General features: G+C 57.5%; 1 protein-coding gene across 1 annotated transcript; it reads right to left on the reverse strand.

The window, feature by feature from the left end:
- Window positions 1–1,592: 1,592 nt before the first annotated feature.
- Window positions 1,593–18,030, reverse strand: NPEPL1 (aminopeptidase like 1). Its single transcript, XM_081559125.1, has 12 exons — window positions 17,798–18,030; window positions 16,956–17,141; window positions 16,227–16,397; window positions 13,172–13,261; window positions 12,644–12,725; window positions 10,887–11,029; window positions 6,774–6,851; window positions 4,137–4,237; window positions 3,784–3,907; window positions 3,372–3,548; window positions 2,867–2,977; window positions 1,593–2,329 (listed from the first exon to the last, which is right to left on the reverse strand). Exons 1-12 carry the CDS (start codon window positions 17,945–17,947, stop codon window positions 2,171–2,173), a joined length of 1,572 nt encoding a protein of 523 aa, XP_081415251.1. The 5' UTR covers window positions 17,948–18,030; the 3' UTR covers window positions 1,593–2,170.
- Window positions 18,031–18,258: the final 228 nt, after the last annotated feature.

An 18,258-nucleotide genomic window follows, 5' to 3' on the forward strand; every position in this document is an offset into this window, starting at 1 on the left:
CCCCTCATTCCTGTCTGTAGGGTCACGTGTCACCCGGCCCTCCAACCCCAGGTGGGGGCTGGAACCCCAGCCCCACTCAGAAGAGGTCGTGGGGGCTGAGAGTGGTCAGCACTCACACTTCTATCCCACCGGGCTGAGTAGGGGCTGTGCCCTCCTCTCCTGGGACAGCAGTGCCAACGTCCCCTCATCCCCCCAGCGTTGTCGGGCTCTACATGTCGGTGGTGATGGTTGCAGCCAAGTTCATCCAAGACCACTTCCTTGGCATCGCCCGCTCCATCATGTATGACCAGCTGCCTGATGTGGACCGCGTGCTGGGGCTCTCTATGGACATCTTCCTGGTCTGCAAGCTGGGTGAGCTGCAGCTGGAGCAGGAGCTGTTCGCCAGACTCACCTTCCTGTACCGCTATAGCCCGAGACCATGATCAAGTGGATGCGCCAACGCCCACCGGCTCCCTGCCTGCCCCCTGCCGACCCTGTTGCTGGGGCGCCAGTGGAGTGGCTGGAAGCAGCCGTCGTGTCCTCAAGCCCTTTGGCCTCAGAGAAGTAGGGTCTTTGCCTCAGCCTTGCGTCCCCCCAATGCCAGGCCCTTGGCCTGCAGCTGCTGCCCAGCTGGGTCCCCGGGCCTGAGGCCCCCTTTGTGCCTGCACAAAGAACACTCAGTCCCCCGGCTTCCTGTAGCCCCTGCAGGGGGTGTGGACAGTGCCAGCGGCCAGGAGAAGGAGCTGGGCCACCTCAGTGACCTCTGGCTCCTTCAGGGCTTCTCAGGGAGAAGCTGGATTGAGCTGCCAACACCAAGGCCATTAAGCACGCTAATGACCCATGAAGGCTCCTAGCCCCTCCGGCCCCCGTGCCTCCCTGAGCCCACTGATTGCCTTGTGACCACGATTACTGCAATTTAACACGTCGGGCCAGGGCTTTCCCAGACGGGGCGGGGGCCCTGGGACTGCCGCTTGCCTCTTCCAGGCCCAGCCTGGGGCTGTGCACACAGCAGGCAGTTAATAAATACATGCTTGGAATCATGCCCAGAAAGAGTCACCTTGATTTCAGGGCAGGGGAAGGGACTTGAAGTTTAGGGAGCCTTGGGCAGGGGTGCAAGGTCAAGGAGCCCGGACGTAGCCAGGAGACGTGTGGCCTGCAGCCATGTTCTCACCCTGCTGTCGCCTGCAAAGAAGGTGCCGGCTCTGTGCCAGGCAGAGCCCGAGTCCCAGATCTCCTCTGCAGGGCCCAGGCTGGGGGTCTCCCTGACACCTGGCCAGGCTATGCCCTTCAGCTCCTAGGATCCTGCCCGGGGGGCTTTCGGTTGACCCTGTGTAACACTTGCCTTGTGCCGTGCTCGGGGGGTCAGGACACCTTCCCTGCAGAAGGCAGGTCATGGGAAAGTCTGAGGTGCCCGCCCTCCAGAGCCTGCACTCTGAACCTCAGAGTCCAGCTGGCCCCGGGCTCTCATCTGCAGGAATGAGGTTGGCAAATTTCACCTCAAAGTCAGGTGCTGGTTTGAGAGGAGATGGTGGCACCTGGAGCCTCAGACCCACTGGCAGGCATTGGGCTGCTTTCTAAAACGGGCTGGAGAAAGAGGGAGATAGAGGCAGAGGTGTGATGTGGTTTAGCCATGTTTAATTCAACCTGCAGTGAACTCAGAGGGGCCCGAGTAGACATTCCTCTTGCTCCAAAAAACCTGAACCAAGTCACCCCATCTTTTCAAAGGGGTGATCTGTTGGAGGCAGGGGCTGCCCCAGCTGGAGTGGGGCCTGGGTGCTCCACAATGCGGGTGCCGTATGCAGGGCCTGGGGCTGCAGACGGGGCCACGGGCACCCACCATGGGCCCCAGGCAGGGGCAGGGGTCTTGAGGGCCACGCGGCCAAGAGCATCGGGGCCACGCATGCATCCCGGGGCCCCTGGGTCGTGCGGGGGCCCCAGGGAGGGGCATGGTCTGCAGAAGCTGGCGGGGAATCAAACATAAAACAAGCTCAGTGCTGCCCACTCTCCCCTCCCTGGGCCCCCCAAACCCTGAGCTGTCTCCTAAGACACAAGAAGGAGCTGTTTCCATCACCATGACAACTAAAAACAAAACAAACTGCAGCTCATCTTAAGGTATAATCTTCCAATTGCTTAGAATTAATCAGTGCAAAGTGAGGTAAAGCGCCCAGTGTCACCGGGCAGGGCGGCTGCGTCACACGAGCCTGCGCCTCTTGGAGTCCCTCTCTGTGTCCCCCTCCTGGGCATCCACCTCGCAGCCAAGTGGGGACACCAGGTTCAGTAGAGGGTCCTCGGAGGCCTGGCCGAAGAGCGCCAGCAGGAGGGCCACACCGAAGCCCGTGGCACGCTCGCCCTGTGGGTAAAGACAGTGGAAACCTGTGTGGCCGAGCACCCCACCCCAGCAAACCCACCACCATGGGAGGGCTCTCACACCAGGGCGTCTGACCCCCTGTGTGTCCCCCAGCCCCCTTCACTGTCCTGTTCCACTCAGAGCCGGTGGAGGACGAGCTGGTGGACACAGCTCTGGGTTCTCATCCCCTCCTCCTCCTCCTGCCTGGCTCCTCGGGGAGGGAAAGGGTGAGACCAGGGCCCCTGGGCCTCCTGCCGAGGACAGGCGGGCTGGGAAGGACTGCACACAGCAGCCACACTGTTCCCATGGACGAGGAGACCAGAGGTCAGGGGGGACCACAGCTGGCCGTGTGACCCTCACACAGAATGTTTCCGATGAGCTCAGCCCGTGCTCTGGAGCCAGAGAGGGGGTCTGGATGCAGGAGAGAGTGGGAGCAGCCAGACCCGCGGGGAGGGGCCGGCAAGGGAAGCAGAGTGGCTGGCCGGCCAAGGAAGGCCTAACGGTGGGGTGGGCTGGGGCACCCGCGGGGCCCGGACTCACGGCGTGCACAGGCGCGGCGATATCCAGGTGGACCCAGACCCCAGGCCAGTCGAAGCCGATGTGTGAGGCGATGAAGAGGCCAGCGCAGGAGCTGGGGCTGTTGTCCCGGTCCTAGGGTAGAAGGCAGTCGTGACCTTCCACCCCAGCTGTAGCAGGGGTGGCCACAGTGGACACCCTGCGCCCTCCTGACCACCATCCTCAGTGACCACCTCTCCTAGTGTCTGCAAGAAGGGGCCTGGGGTGGAGGGCCCAGTAGAGAGGGTCCCCAAGGGCCTGGCAGCTGGGCTAGGGGGTCTGCCTTCACCCTGGGGGCAAAGGGGAAGCCAGTGATAGACCTGATGGGGGACTCCAGAGTGGGGAGGATGCCCCAGTGCCTGCTGAATGGACATGCTGCGGGGAGACCAGTGAGAGGGCCATCCGCTCCCCTGATTTCTCCCCTCCCCTGCTCAGAGCCCAGATCTGGGGCCTCATAGGGGGACCTAGGTCCACCCTGCTCCACACCTACCGCCACCGAGTTCTTCATGTCGGCCACGGCCGAGGTGAACTCGCTGAAGTGCAGCTCTGGGCAGTAGACCAGCGGGTGCACCAGGTCCCCGCACTGCCGCCCGGCCTTCACGCAGGCCGCCTCCCACTCAGCGCTGTTGGTGAGCACAGCCGCGTGGTACTTGCCTGTGGCAATGCCCTGGGGATGTGGAAGAGATGTAGAGAGCATCACATGGCAGGTTGGGGGACACTGAGGACAGAAGAGGGGCTGAGAGAAAACAAGGCAGAGAGAGAGACCGAGAAAGAGGGTCTGAGCCCCACCCCATGGGGGCCCTGTGCTAACATTCCCTCCCGAGTCCGTGGGCCCTGCGTGCCTGCACCATCACAGATAAGCTCTGACCTGGTGATGAAGCAGAAGGGACAGCGGGGCCCACCTGAGCTCCAGTCAGCGTGGCCATGTCCAGGATGATGTCAGCGCTTAGGTCCTTGCAGGCATAGGACACACCATCTGCCAGCACCAGCCTGCCTTCAGCATCCGTGTTGTTGATTTCCACAGTCCTGGGGACAGCAGACACCCCATTTAAGAGCCCCTCCCCCCTGTCTTCAACTGCAATGCAGTGCCTAAAGGTTGGAAAGGGCTTGGCCCCCTAAGCGGGGGGTGCGTCCCCAGACCCCACGGGCCCCCGACACCTCGAACAGGGACCCGGCCCCCATTGCAGGCACCCAAGGCTCCAGGACAGCACGATGGGGTGAGTGCTGTGAGGCGAGCAGGCAGGGTTGGCCTTACTTTCCGGAGTACAGCAGGTGGATGTCATCCGGCCTCGTGGCGTTGGGCCCCACGGAGTTCTCGGCCAAGCAGAACACCGCGTGGAGGGTGTCTTTGAAACCCTGGAGGCGGCATATGAATGGATAAGAAAGCTGTGGTACATATACACAATGGAATATTACTCAGCTATTAAAAAGAACACATTTGAATCAGTTCTAATGAGGTGGATGAAACTGGAGCCTATTATACAGAGCAAAGTAAGTCAGAAAGAAAAACACAAATATAGTATATTAATGCATCAATATGGAATTTAGAAAGATGGTAATGATGATCCTATATGTGAGACAGCAAAAGAGACATAGATGTAGAGAACAGACTTTTGGACTCTGTGGGAGAAGGCAAAGGTGGGATGATTGGAGAGAACAGCATTGAAACATGTACATTATCATAGGTGAAACAGATTGCCAGCCCAGGTTCGATGCATGAGACACGGTGCTCAGGACTGATACACTGGGATGACCCTGAGGGATGGGATGGGGAGGGAGGAGGGAAGGGGGTTCAGGATGGGGAACACATGTATACCCATGGCTGATTCATGTCAATGTATGGCAAAAACCACTACAATATTGTAAAGTAATTAGCCTCCAATTAAACTAAATAAATTTGAAAAAAACAAAAGCAAAACCCTGGAGGGACCAGGGCAGAGGCTCCAGTTATAGGCTGGGAGCATCAGGGGCAAGAAGGATGGTGACCGGATGGAGCTCTCCGACCCACAATAGACAGACAGAGGGGTCCAAGAAGCAGGGATCACAGCCCCCTGCACTCCCCACCATCCTGGTGGTGGGCTCTAGGGCAGGGTCCCAAAAGAGGCCAGGTGATGCAGCATGCAGCCCAGAAATGGAGCTGCCTGCTGGGTTCAAGTCCAGGCCTGGCAGTTCCCCAGGGGCCATGCTCAGCTCCTGCCTCCTATCCATACAACATGGCCAGTGGTCACAGTCCCTAACCGCACAAAGCTGCTGATCTGCAGCTTTTGAGGTTGGGCTTTTGACTTTGATGACCTTGACCCTTTGCTGTTTCCCTGTACCTACACTCAGGTTGAGTGCACTAAGTCCACGGAGGCACAGTGACCCCTGCCCAGTGTCCCTCAGGGCAGCCACAGAAACACCTGTGTGGGTGCACCACCTCACTCCCACGCTCACCACACTCAACTCTGATGTTAGCATCTGTTGATCATTCTCACCTGAGACAATTACTATGCTGTTGTTTGGCAAAAGGTGGTTTCCCACCTCTCTCCCTCATACTGTTAGCAACTGGGAGGCCACTGTGAGGAGATGACTTGTTCCTATCGGTATGAGTGTGGACTCTTACTTCATTCTGTGAGTGACGACCCTCATTATGTACTTTGGGGCTCAAATTGAGGCACATTCCTTTTCTTAAAAAATGAGTTACAAGCAGGAGGAATCCGAGGACCACTTCTAACCACCAGCTGATGAACCAGCCTTAATTGCCAAGTGGTTCCTTGCCCACAGGAAAGGTCTACCTGCTGGGGCACCTCCCAGCCACCTGTCCAGATGCCAGGATGGACCATCCGTAGGCACAGTCACCCCAAACCCATAGCTGAGACACCAGGCAGTGCAGCCATGTGGGCCCTCCAGACACCTCCCCATGAACCCTTCCCAGAGCGCCCCCCAGCCCCCGAGGCCGGGTATGTCCCTTGCATGCTTGACGAGCTCATTAATGGAGTAGGTAGCAGGCCTGGCTGAATCTGGTCAGATGGGCTGGGTGTTGCTGAACGAGGGCTGTATGATGCCCCCCAGCACAGTTGAGACACCCCCCCACCAGCACCCCTTAGGCCGAGCCCCTCCTCTCCTCCAGCCTTTCTGCTCCCCTCTTGGGCGTGGCTGGGCAGAAATCATTTGCCAAGATCTTTCTGTTTTTGTTTTCTCTGGAAGTCTCCCCCTGGGGGTCATGCTGCTCAGGCAGTGCCTGTGAGGAAGAGGGGCTTATGTTTGGTGACCGGAAGGGCTGGGCTTTTCAGAGGTGCCTGAAGCAGCCATGCTGAGAGGTGAGCTGGACGACCAGGGCGCCCTGCGCCTCTGCTCCATAAACATGCTCTACAGTGTCAAGGAGCAAACGCAGGGGAACAGCCACTGCACTGCTTATCGACCAGGCCCCCAGTTTGGGAATTTGATTCCAATTGTTGGGCTCTCTGAGGCCTCTATGTCCTGGGTAGGGAGCATGGGGGCCTCTGGCTGCCCTGGTGTCTGGGCTCAGTGTGGTCACTCCTGGTATCCCAGGACAGACCCCAGACCCTTTCCACCAAACAGCAGCCAGCCCCTCCCCAGACCCCTGCCCTGAGCGCCAGAGTCCAGGGGTGAGCGGGCAGGCAGACTGCTCCAAAGCACTCTTCCCGTTTTGGTCAGGATGGGAGAGGCTCTTAGGACTTAGCAGGAGGCCCATGATGCCAGCGGGCGTCGGGCAGAGAGGTGACATGCCTAGGTGGGGTGACACTCTTGGCAGGAGGAGCCCTGACTGCAGCAAGGAGCTCTGGGGGCCCCAGGGACCCAGTGCAACAGTGCGGAGGGGGAAGGTGCCAGCCATGTAGACTCAGGGGGCACTGGGGAGAAGGCCCAGGGAGGAAGACAGGGCCCCCCTCACCTGCTTGACGGCAGCTCTGAAGGCCCCCAGGACAGCTGCGGCACCCCCGCAGTCCCTCTTCATCCCCGGCATGGTGGTCTGTGGGGGCAGGAGGGGGCAAGAGAGAGGTGAGTGGATGCTGACCCCCTAGCAACAGTGCTCCCCACCCCGGTCCCCACACCAGGGCCCCAGAGGCACAGGAGCTGGCGCCAAGTCACCTGAGTGCCTACAGAACCCAGGAGACGCCACCTGGGGATCCTCCAGAAGCAATGAGAAGCCAGAGTCAAATTTGCCGGGTTGGGGGGGCATGTCCAGCTTGAGCAGAGCTTTGGGGGTTACTGAGCAGAACTGTGCGAGGTTCAGTGGGGACTTCCAGAGCGGCCTGGTTCAGAGGCTGAGCTGTGCCCAAGTCAGCCTGGGGGTCTGTCTGCAGTTCCTCCATGTCACGACCTTGACCACCCATCCAGGTTAATATGAGCTCTTCCCAAATGTCACTAGTCACTGTGACACCATCAATTCCACTCCGGCCCCGAGGGCCTGCCACCTGCCCGCATTCGCGTTTCCTGGGTGACGGGGTCTAGTGAGGGAGTCGCTGGAGACCCAAGTGCTCTCCTGCCACAGAAGTAAACACCATTTCCTATACACTAGTTGAGGGCAGCTAAGCACTTTTACGGTTTAGAGGCTCCTGATGCTAATTGACAGGCTCATATTTTAAATTAACAACAGGTCATCGGATGTAAGGATTCGGGACCAAAATGTACCAATTTTTCTGAGCTCTTACTGGATTACATGAGCTGAGAGTTTTAATGGAAAGTATTTTTAGATATAAACTGAGCTGTTTTTACAATTAAGTTGAGCAAAAATGACTCAGCTAGCACTACTGGAAATAAGCTGTTTTGACCTAACCTGCGAGAAACCACGGGATTGTTTAAATGGAATAACGGGGCCTCAAACCGAGAATCAACCCCCCTGCAGAATGGCCATATGGAAAATGGCTGGAGATGGGCAGTGAATCCCCATGTCCTGGACACAGAACAAATGTCCCACCACAAACGCAGCTCCATAGACTGAGTCAGCCTCATGGACCCCACCTGGCATTCCTGTTTTTATAAAAGAAACTATTTCCACGGGAATGCCTTCGTCACTGTTGGGTCACTGTTTGTACCGATGGGGCAGTGGTGACCTGGGGCCTGTGGGAATTGGCAGTCACTGGATTCATTTCCAGGCCTTTAGGAAACAAGGTGCTGCCAATTGCACTTGCGTCTCCTTGCCGAAGCAGTGAAATGATTAGCTTTTTAAAAACCTTAACTGTAGAGAAGAGTCATTCCCAACACTGTCTTGATGGCATGGAAGGGGTGGGGGAGGTCCTACACTTGCTCCCTGATGCCCGGCGCTCGGTTGTGGTCAGTCAGCTAGAGCCCAAGCAAGAGTGGGCACCAAGTCCTGAGCTCAGCAAGCCTCTGCTCTCCCAACACCACTGTCCTGGAGGTGGGGTGGGGGGAACCACTGACAGATTCTGGGGATCCAGACGCAGGTATATGCAGACATTTTCTTGAAAATGGCCAGAGTGAGCCTCTCACCTCCAGGAGGACAGCTGGCATCACTTGGTAAAACTGGAGCTTTCCAGCAAAAAAAAATCAGGGTTTTGGAAAACTTGTATCTGCTTCCATGATGGCTTCCTAATATTCAACTTTCAACGTGAGATAGATGCTGATATTAATGAATGTGACTTTTTAAAATATTGTATGCTGAAAAGCGTCAAAATCTGGAGGTTCGGCATAACTCTGTGAACAGTATTTTTTAAATGGTGCATACGTGATATCACAAAACCATGCATTCAGACTTCAGGATGGACCCACAGATTTCAACGTGGCAGAGCTCACAGGCTTGGCTTCAGATCCATCATAACTAACCTTTCAGAAACTCCCGCTTGTCGAGTTTTGGTGTAACAGCAAAGAAGAAGGTCCTCAGTTACCTGAAGAGGGTATTAAAATGCTTCTCCTTTTTCTAACTGCTGAAGGACTGGGACCAGATGCTCTTTTTTATATTTCAACTAAAACATATCGCAACAGACTAAATGCAGAAGCAGATATGTTATCACAGCTGTCTTCCACTAAGGCAGACAGTAAAGAGAGCTGCAGAAATGTAAAATGGTGCCACTCTTCTGGTTAATTTTTTTTTCATTTTGGAAAATACAGTTCTATTCATAAGACTGTATTATTTACAGTGGCATGCAATGGGGTCATATTGGTGTTTTTAATGAATTAATAACTATCTTTAAATTTTCCCAGTTTTAATTTCTAGTAGACAGCTAGCAGACATCGCCCTTATAAATAAAATCTCTTTCGAGATCAGTATTTTTTAAGAGTGAAAGAAGTCCTGAGATGAACACATCTGAGGCCCTTTAATTCACACTGACCCTGATTTGCCTTGAAAATCTTTGAAAACAGCCAGGACTGTTCCTGCAAAACTGGGAGAGGGTACCACCAGCAAAATGACTAACCCTCAGGAAGCCTTGCTTCTCACTCCACCCTCCAACAAGCCAACTTCCGAATGAGCCCACAAATCCATCCCCCAAAACGCAGCTGCTAATGGCGCAAGAGCCCCTATCAAAGGTGTGGGGGGAGGATCAACACCAGGTGTTAAGAATTTAAGAACAATAATAAACTGACTAAAAGCTGAGTTGGATCAGAAAGAATGCTGATCACCAAAGAACTGATGCTTTCAAATTGTGGGGCTGGAGAAAACTCTTGGGTGTCTGTTGGACTACAGGGAGATCTAACCAGCCAATCCTAAAGGAAATCAACCGTGAATATTCATTGGAAGGACTAATGCTGAAGCTGAAGCTTCAATACTTTGGTCACTTGATGCAAAGAGCCAGCTCATTGGAAAAGACCATGATGGTAGGAAAGATTGAAGGTAGGAGGAAAAGGGGACGACAGAGGATGAGATGGCTGGAAGGCATCACTGACTCAATAGACATGAATATGAGCAAACTCCAGGATATAGTGGAGGACAGAGGTGCCTGGCGTGCTGCAGTCCTTGGGGTCGCAAAGAGTTGGAACCAACTTAGCAGCTGAACAACAACAACAACAAAAGCTTGTTTGCTTGTTGTCATCAGTGGTAAAAGTATTCCTCCAGAAGAAACCCTGTTGTTGGTTGAATTGAGTCCTTACCACATAAATAAAAGCTTCAGACCTGCCTGTCTTAACTCCTCCTCCTTCCAGAAATATTATCCTACGTGGATATTAATCACTGCCAGGGGCACAGACTCCTCAAGGCACCCTGGTCCCGAGTCAGGCAGGCTCTGGAGATGACTGGTGTCCACGGCACCTCTGACAGTGAGTTCCTGCCTTCGGATAGTGGATTTGGCGTAAACCCCAGGAGCAGTGAGCCATGCTGCTGCCCATAGTCTAGGGAACCACCAGGGTTGTGCTGTATAAGACATTTTTACTCTACAGATGTTTGAAAGCTGCTGGAGTCCATGTCAAAGAACCAGAAACATGGACACTGATGATTTGGGGAGTTTCTTTGGAAGTGGGGTCTTTTTTGGTCTCTGTCAAGGGACCATTCTGTTAGAGACTTTCCCTGAGTATTCGTGTATCAGTTGCTTCATGTGACATAAAGTCTTCAAAATTAAAGTTAATTGTGCTCTTTGGATCAACTATGACTGCAGAGACTGACAAACCCGGGACCTCCATCTAGTGAACATAAACATGTGAAGAAGACCAATGTGATAGAGTCACCGACAAATCGGCAGAAGTGAAGGCTAGACTACAGGGCTGTGATGCTGGAGTATGTCACCAGGAGAGAATGACATGTAGGCGTCAGCTTCTTCTGTCAGAAATTACTTAATGCTATTTACAAGTGTAACCCGATGACTGTTTTCTTTATCTGTACTATAATACTCATAATATTTTATTGCAGATGGTCATGAAGACAGTGGGCATCACCCCAGGACCTTTTCTTCTTCTCCAGATTTTCTGTGTCCTGACTCAGTGCAGGCGCGAACTGTCTGCCCCTTGGAGGGGACGGGGCCCCAGGGCCTCCCTCCTGGACACCCCAACAACTTGCTCTTTCCTCCGACAACTGAGAAGGGGCTGCCCTCCCCCGCATCCCCAGTTTGGACCTCACCTTCCCCTTCATGCTGAGACCCCCAGTATCGTAGACGATGCCCTTGCCCACCCAAGCGATGGTCTGGGTAGCTCCGTCTGGGGTGTGGCTGAGGATGGCCAGGGCCGGGGGATGGATGGCGGCTTTGCCAACACCGTAGATTCCTAGGGAAAGCATAGGACTTGTCAGTGAGGCTCAGGCCAGGCCGAGTGGAGGACTCCTGGGAGTACCCCAGAAACACTGCTCTCCCCACAAACAGCTGTTGGCCTGTGGGTGTTCCTCTGGGCCACAGAGCCTGGCCATGTGAACCAAGTTCCCCGCCCTCTCCTGCCCTTGGCTGCTGTGGGATTGGGGGATGCAATTGAGTTCTAAGTGAAGTAGTGTTAGGCAAGAATACTCACTGAGAAAAAAAATTGTACCATTCCCAGAAAGCAGAGAACAGGACTGCAGAATGAAGGAATTTTGGATAATGCTTCAAGGCTGCTCCAGCCCCGCTCACCCTCCCATCACTGACCCTTCCATGCACTCAGCAGGCACCTCCCTTTCCCAGTTCACTCCCACTGCTGCCTTGTTGTCGGTTTACATGCCCCAACTTCTTGAGAAAACCATGGCTTGCTGTGGGCAGAGCCCACACCTCAAGGTCCCCTGATAATCTAACAAACCAGGACAAGAGCCAGTAATGGCTGCCTGACAAACTCCTACTTATCCTGTAAGACCTGCTGCAAATGTCCCCTCCTCTGTGAAGCGTTCCCTGAGAGGACTGCCTCCAGCTGCAACTGGCTTATCTGACTGTGGTAGGCAGCTTGATCAAGCCCCCATTGATCCCCTCTGGGCATTCATGATCATGTGGATCCTCTCCCCTCCCCCATGAGGGCAGGACTGCGTGCCTCAGTTTCTCGGGATGTGGCAGGAATCATCCAAGATGAGGTTACAGACACAGAACTGGCCTCTGTCTTGTTGCTCTTTCTTGTCTCTTGCTCAGAGACCTCACTCTGAGAGAAACAGCTGCCACGTTGCAAGCTGCTCAAGGACCAGCCAGCTAGGCCCCTGATGGCAGGGCCATGAGTGAGCCTTGCTGGGAGCCCGTCTTGTGCCCCGGTTGAGCCTTCAGATAACTGTAGCCCCAGTTAACACAGGTTTCATGGCCTGGAGAGACCCTGGGCCAAACCCAGCTAAGCCATGCCCAGTTCATCACCCACAGACCTGCACTGGAAGGACGGTGTTGCTTTCAGCTGCTGCCTTCTGGGGTAACTGGTTTTGAGGCCACAGATAACAACCACAGTGACCTTCCCAACCCTGTTCTAGTTGTCATTGCACCTTGGTGCCTGGGAGGTGGGAAGGATAGGCCTGGCAGTCAGGGAGGGCTCTCTGAGGAGGTGGTCTGTGAGATCATATTGGGGGAGAGTATCCCAGGGAGAAAAAGCCACGAAAGCAGGTCTTGATGGGGATATGAGCTTGCGTATTCGAGGAACAGAAAGGCCCTGCTGGCCTGGCCTGGGGAGCAGGAGAGCAGCGCGGGGGAGGCTGCAGAGGGGGTGGACGGGGAAGGACTTGGACCCTGTGGCTTCCAGGATCTGAATCAGGATCTGAATCGCTGCCTCCTCTTTCCCCCGGGGATGGGCTGCTTCCCAGGGTCTGGCCTAGGGGCTGGACACAGGCTGGTTTCCTGTGGGGTGAAGCTCGGGACAGCACAGCATGTGGCCTGGCAGCCCCCCAGCCCCCCAGGTACCCCAGGCCTCTGCTGAGGCCAGGACCCAGGAGGACTGGCCCCCACCCACCTCCAAATCCTCTCGCCTTCAGCTCTTCATCCCGGATAACGGTTGGGACGATCCCCAGTTCTTTTCCAACTTTCTTAATCTCCTGGATGTGTTCATGGAAAAAACAACAACACACAACACGTGAAGATGGCTTAAAATGAGGGTGAGGCCAGGGACAGGGGTGAGCAGATGCCTTGTGGTGGGAGAGGGGTGGGCCGGGAAGCTGAGGCCCTGACTCTCGGCTCTAAGCGTGATTAAACCCAGGAGAGGAGGTTTAATCTCCTCCAAACTCTGCGATTTCCTGTGGCTCATGGCTGGAGTCCTGCATGGGGGCCTCGAGGAGGAGGCTGTGTCCTCCCTCCACCCCTGGCTGAGGCCTGGGGGCCCCTCGGCTCCAGGCGGATGGCAGGACTCTGTCTGCAGCAGCCCGTGGCTTCCCCAGATGAGGTGTGGAGACTGTGGACCGTCCCCTGGCAGCCCTGGGATTCCTGACTGTCCCTGGGGTCGATCAACACCATCCCACCCCAGCTGGACCCCAGGGCCACAAACCTCAAGGAAGGTGTCTGTGTTCATCTCATTGCAGGGTGTGTCCACGATTCGGGCTGCGAGCCGCACGCCTTCCGTGGCGCTCGTTAAACACTAGGAGAAACAAAAGGCCGTCACTGGGGCCCTGGGACAAGGTGGAAGGTGTCCCTCGTTGCCAACAGCCAGGACCCAAAAGTGTCAGAGGCACACGTCTCCCGGCGGAGGCTGGGCAACAAGGGCAGGTGGAAGGGAAGCAAGAGTTGTACCTCAGCCATCTACAGAAAGACCCCTATGGCTGCAGAACCACAGAGGAGCCCTTTGGCCTAGCAACCTCTCCTGGTCTGCATGGGGCCCTCCTTGCTTTCTGAGCCTCGTCTCCTGTTCTGCCCCTTACTCTGGTGGCGGGTGGCCTCCTGCCCGGCCCTGAGTGCACACCTCGTCCAGCCTCTGCCAACCCCATCCCCCCCTTCCCAGGAGGTGATACCCTCTGTTACGGGAGTCTGAAGCCCTGACCACCAGGGGAGGGTATCAGGAGGGTTTTGGGAGGTGCTCAGTCTTCAGTGAGGTCAGGAGGGTGGGACCCCATGATGGGATTAGTGCCCTTGTAAGAAGAGGACGCAGCTGTGGAACCCATCCTGATCCGGGATGGCCAGCCTCTGGGATTTTGAGAAACAAGCATCTGTGGGTTAAGCCCCCATTGAGTGGCTGCTGTCATGGTTGCCCAGGCAGACCAAACACCCCCGCTTCTCTTGTCAGGGTCCCAGCCACCCTTTGAGGCACTTCTCAAAGGCCACATGCTCCAGGAGCCTCTTGGAGCCTCACAATGGAGAAAAGGCTCCTGGACCCACTGGGGAGGCATTTTTCCTGTGTGGCCCCTGTGGGAGTGTCCCAGACCCTCACCCTTCTTCCTGGGCACCTGATGCGACACTGTTCTGGCCACGGGGCAAGAAGGGAAGGACACAGACAGCTGGGCCTTGTGCAGAGGGCATGCTCATGTCTCTCTCCCCTCAAAGCTTCTGCCAAGAGCTACCATGCACCTGACTCAGCCCTGATGTTCAGCTCTGCCTCCCAGCTCTGTCCCACCTGGCCCCCAGTGCCCGCCCCAGGGCCTGACTGCCTTAAGAGAGAAATGCAGTGTAGGTTTGGCAGGGATGTGGACAGCATCCAGTTTCTTGTTGCCTCTTCTAGGCCCACAGGGGTGGGGAGGGCAGCTCTGGGTCCCTAACGCCAGCCCAGCCCCCTCCCAGGTTCCTGCCTGTTCCCAGGTAATTAACCCCCAGATCTCAGAGGCAGAGACTTGACAGCTCAGATCTGAGACGTGCCATGTGGTTCCCACAGCCTGGCAGCAGGCCCTCCTCAGGGAGGGTGAGGGTCCCCACCTGTGGGCATCAGAGACCCTTGGCTGCTGTCTGGGGAGGGCATCAGCACCCTGAGGGTTGTCTCAAGGGAGGTCTCGCAACCTTGTGAGTGCAAGGCTCCTCCACGTAGCGCAGCAGTGGCTCAGGTGAGAGGGCACACCTGCAGGGAGGGGCCCGCACCTCACTGTGCCTTGATCTCCTCGTCAGAAAGCAGCATCATTCACTCACTCATTCATTCATCCACGTCTATGTGAGTACCTGCTGTGAGCGGGGCTCCACACTAGACTCTGAATCCAAAGATGTCCAAGGACTTGAGTCCAGCAGAGACTCACAACATTGTTCCATTAAATGCTACGGAGGAGGAGGGTATGAGAGGCCACAGGGACCCGGGTGGGAGGGAAAGGCCACACGCAGTGTCAGAACCTCACACTTACGACCCCAGACAGGAGGGAAAGAGGGCTGATGGATGGCATCTGTGGTTAAGGCCTAGGTCTACCCCTTGCTGGTGTGGCTGCGTTCAATCATTTAGTGTCTCTGAGCCTCAGTTTGCTCAGCTCTCAAGTGGGGAGAAAAATAGGACCCATCTCACGGGGCAGTTGTGGAAATCAAGTGTGTGTGCACATGTGTGCTCGGAGCAGAGCCTGACATCTGACAAGCACCCAGGAAGCATTGGCCCTCCCCTGGTCGTGAGGTGGGGGAAAGCGGGAACCAGAGTGGGGCATCTTGAGGTAGTCAGGCCATTAGGAGGCTGCTGCCTGGTCCCAGAGAACCAGGCAGGTACCATAAGATGCGTGGCGTTTCGGGGCTAGGGAGACCCACCAGCCCACTGGCTTCATCACACACAAAGGGACTATTACGCACGGAACCAAGTGTCCGCCCTCTGGAGGTGGGCATGGGGCTCCCACACCAGTGAGAGGCACAGAGGCTAAACTCAGATGTACAATCTCAAGTGAGGACGGCTCTCAGCTGGCAGGTGGGAAGGGTGTGGGGAGGACAGAGGGCTCCAGGTGGGCAGGGACCCTTCAAGGAAGGATGACAAGTCCTTGAGTCTGGCAGGTTTGGCCCCTAGAAGACAGTGTCAGGAAAGGGATGGGCGAACTCCATGCTGGTGGGCTGAGTGAGGAAGGGAGTTAAGATAGGCCAAGCAATCAGACCATGTTATTAAAAGTTGGAAGAACAAGGTGGTGAGATAGTGGATGAGGGGGTGCTAACAGGGCCTGAGACAGAGTGAAGGGTGACGGAGTGGAAAGGACCGCCTGAGTCTGGCATTTGGAAAGGGGCTGCAGGTGGGAGGGCGAAATCACAGCCACAGGTCTGGGAGGGTCACCTGGCAGCCAGCCCACACACGGACTCCAAGCTGGAAATTACCTCCAGCCTTGCCTCGCTTCAAAAGGATTATTCGAAGGACCAAATGAAATAACATATGTAAAAGTGCACCATAAAGAGTAATGTGATATATACACAGGCGGGATTATTAGTATTAAAACATGAAAGCGCCTGGTGCGTGGTAGGCGCTCATAAACACTGGCTGAATGGAACTGAATCCTGAGAACAAGACCACCCTGTGGGAGGGAACCTGTGGCCTGGCTTTGGAAAGGCCCTGGGGGCCTGCTCTCTCCAACAGCAGCAGCCCTGTCCTGTCCTCCCAGGAAGTGTGGGGGAGAGAGCACTGCACAAGCTGGGGGGTGGAGGAGGCACGGTCTGAGCTTCCAGACACCCACTTGCAAAGTGGACACTTCCACTGGCCCGTTGTCTTGTCCAACCAGGAAAAACTCCACGGTGACGGTCTTCTTCTCCGGGCGCCGTGATGCCCCTGAGCGGTGGGTGAAGAGGGGGAAAGCGCGGGCCAGGGCGCAGGCGGAGGCGAAGGCGTCAGACCGCTCACAGACCATCTGCAGCACAGAGAGCAGAGCTGTGGTGAGGGGAGAGGAGCGGGGGAGGGGACCCTGGAGTTACCCCATGGGAGCCACTGTCAGGAAGTGCTTGGGCCCCACAGCCGGGTCAGAGGCCACTGTGGGAACAATCTGGCCAGAGATGCCCCAGCAGGGCCTTCATCCCAGGGGCCTTCCCCGGAACCACGGTCCCATGATGGGAGAAAGAAAATGTCAGCCGCCAGATGTGGTCCACCGCCTCCTGAGACCCAACAGCCGGACGTGCTGGGCCGCACGGTGGACGTGGGCTCAGGAGGTCTGGGTCGGAGTCTCAGATCTGCCACCCATACTGGTCTGGGGTGCTTACGTCTCTGGGACCTCAGTTTCCCTGTCTGTAAAGCAGGGGTTGCAATGTTCAGCTGTGGAGCAACGTCCACCTCTGAGATACTGTGGCCAGAGTGCTCTGTGGTCCCGTGGGCTGAGCTGTGGGAGACACAGGTCATGGCCAGCACAGCCAGCACACTGTGACCTGCAGCCCGGGTGGGGGTCGTGTGGGGCCAGCCTCTCAGGAGCACTCACCAGAATGCACCGATGGGTCCCCGGCGGCAGGCAGGTCCGCACCAGGCGGGTGATGAAGTGGGCGGCCGAGGGGCTGTTGTGGCGGCTCACCCTGGAGGGCAGGGCGGCCACGGTGGCATAGTTCAGGTAGAGGGGACAGCTGTCCGTGGGGTTGGGGTTGAGCGTGCTTAGCGCGGCCTGCCAGAGCTGGATCAGAAGGGGAGACATAAGACATACACCAGACTTCAAATGGCTGCCTGCTAGGAGCCCTGCGTGCGGACGCCGGCATCGCTCGCTAAATGGGCACTTTTGCAGCTTCCCTGGCACCCTGGATCCCTAATTAAGACGTGTCACATCTCACTAGATAAGCGCCGTGTGCGTCTGCTGGCACATGTCCACCCTCGTGGGATTAAGCACTGGGGACTTAAACGGCCAGTTTGGGGGCTGCTTTGCCACAAAGGCACTGGGGTGAAACCAGTCAGGGGTCCTGGAAAGGGGCGGGCGTCACCGCCACGAGGGCTCCGGAAGGAGGGTTCGGAAGGCGGCGTCAGGGCCCCTCGAGGGCACTTCCTTCGCGCCTAGTGGGCTCTGCCCACGAGCCTGCGGCCTGGGTGGGTGCGGGGCACGAGTGGCCTCCGGGCGGGGCTGCTGGACGGGAGCCCGCGCCTCGGCTTCTTGGGAGGCGGGCGGCCCCGGGCCTCGCTGGCAGGCCTAGTCCGCCAGGCGCACCCGGCCGGTGGGCGGGCGGGCTGGGGGCGCCGGGCGGCCGAGGCGGGGCCTCCGCGGCCTCCCCGCCTGCCCAGCCCCGCCCGGGCTCCGCTGGCCGGCGGGGCGGCGCATGGCGGCCGGCGCGGCCCGCTCACCTCCTCGGTGACCCGGGGCTGCAGCTTCCCGCGGACGTGGCTCCAGGGCACGCGGTGCAGATGGTGCAGCTGGCCCAGCAGCAACAGCGGCCGGCTCTGCGGGTCCGCGTCCCCGGCGCTGGCCTGGAACTGCAGCCCCACGTTCGCCATCTTCGCCGGCCCGCGCCCCCCGCCCCGGCCGCCGCGCCCGCCGCGCTCGGGCTCCCGCTCCGGCCGGGCCTCGGCGCCGCCCCGGCCCTGCCCGGCCGCCGGCCCCGCCTCCCCCGCAGCTCCGGGCCGCTCGCGAGACGTGCAGGGCCCGCCCGGGGCGCGAGGGGGCGCCGGGCCGGCGGGGCGGAGGGCAGGCCCCGGCCCGGAGCGGGCCCCGAGTTCCGCCAGGCCCCGGACCGCGCGCGGGGCAGGCCCGGCCCGACCAGGCCCCGCTTGGCCTCAGACAGCCGCAGGCCAGGCCCGCCCCGGCC

Source organism: Giraffa tippelskirchi, chromosome 13 (assembly GCF_054371585.1).
Source record: "Giraffa tippelskirchi isolate mGirTip1 chromosome 13, T2T-mGirTip1v1.2.pri, whole genome shotgun sequence".
Classification (NCBI taxonomy): domain Eukaryota; kingdom Metazoa; phylum Chordata; class Mammalia; order Artiodactyla; family Giraffidae; genus Giraffa; species Giraffa tippelskirchi.

Coding starts and splice junctions, on each gene's coding strand:
- NPEPL1 (XM_081559125.1), bottom strand. CDS start 17,947: ATGGCGAACGTGGGGCTGCAGTTCCAGGCCAGCGCCGGGGACGCGGAC. Junction 11,030..12,643: donor GAAGGCGAGAGGATTTGGAG/GTGGGTGGGGGC, acceptor TGCTTTCCCTAG/GAATCTACGGTGTTGGCAAA. Junction 3,908..4,136: donor CACCTGCTGTACTCCGGAAA/GTAAGGCCAACC, acceptor TGCTGTCCCCAG/GACTGTGGAAATCAACAACA.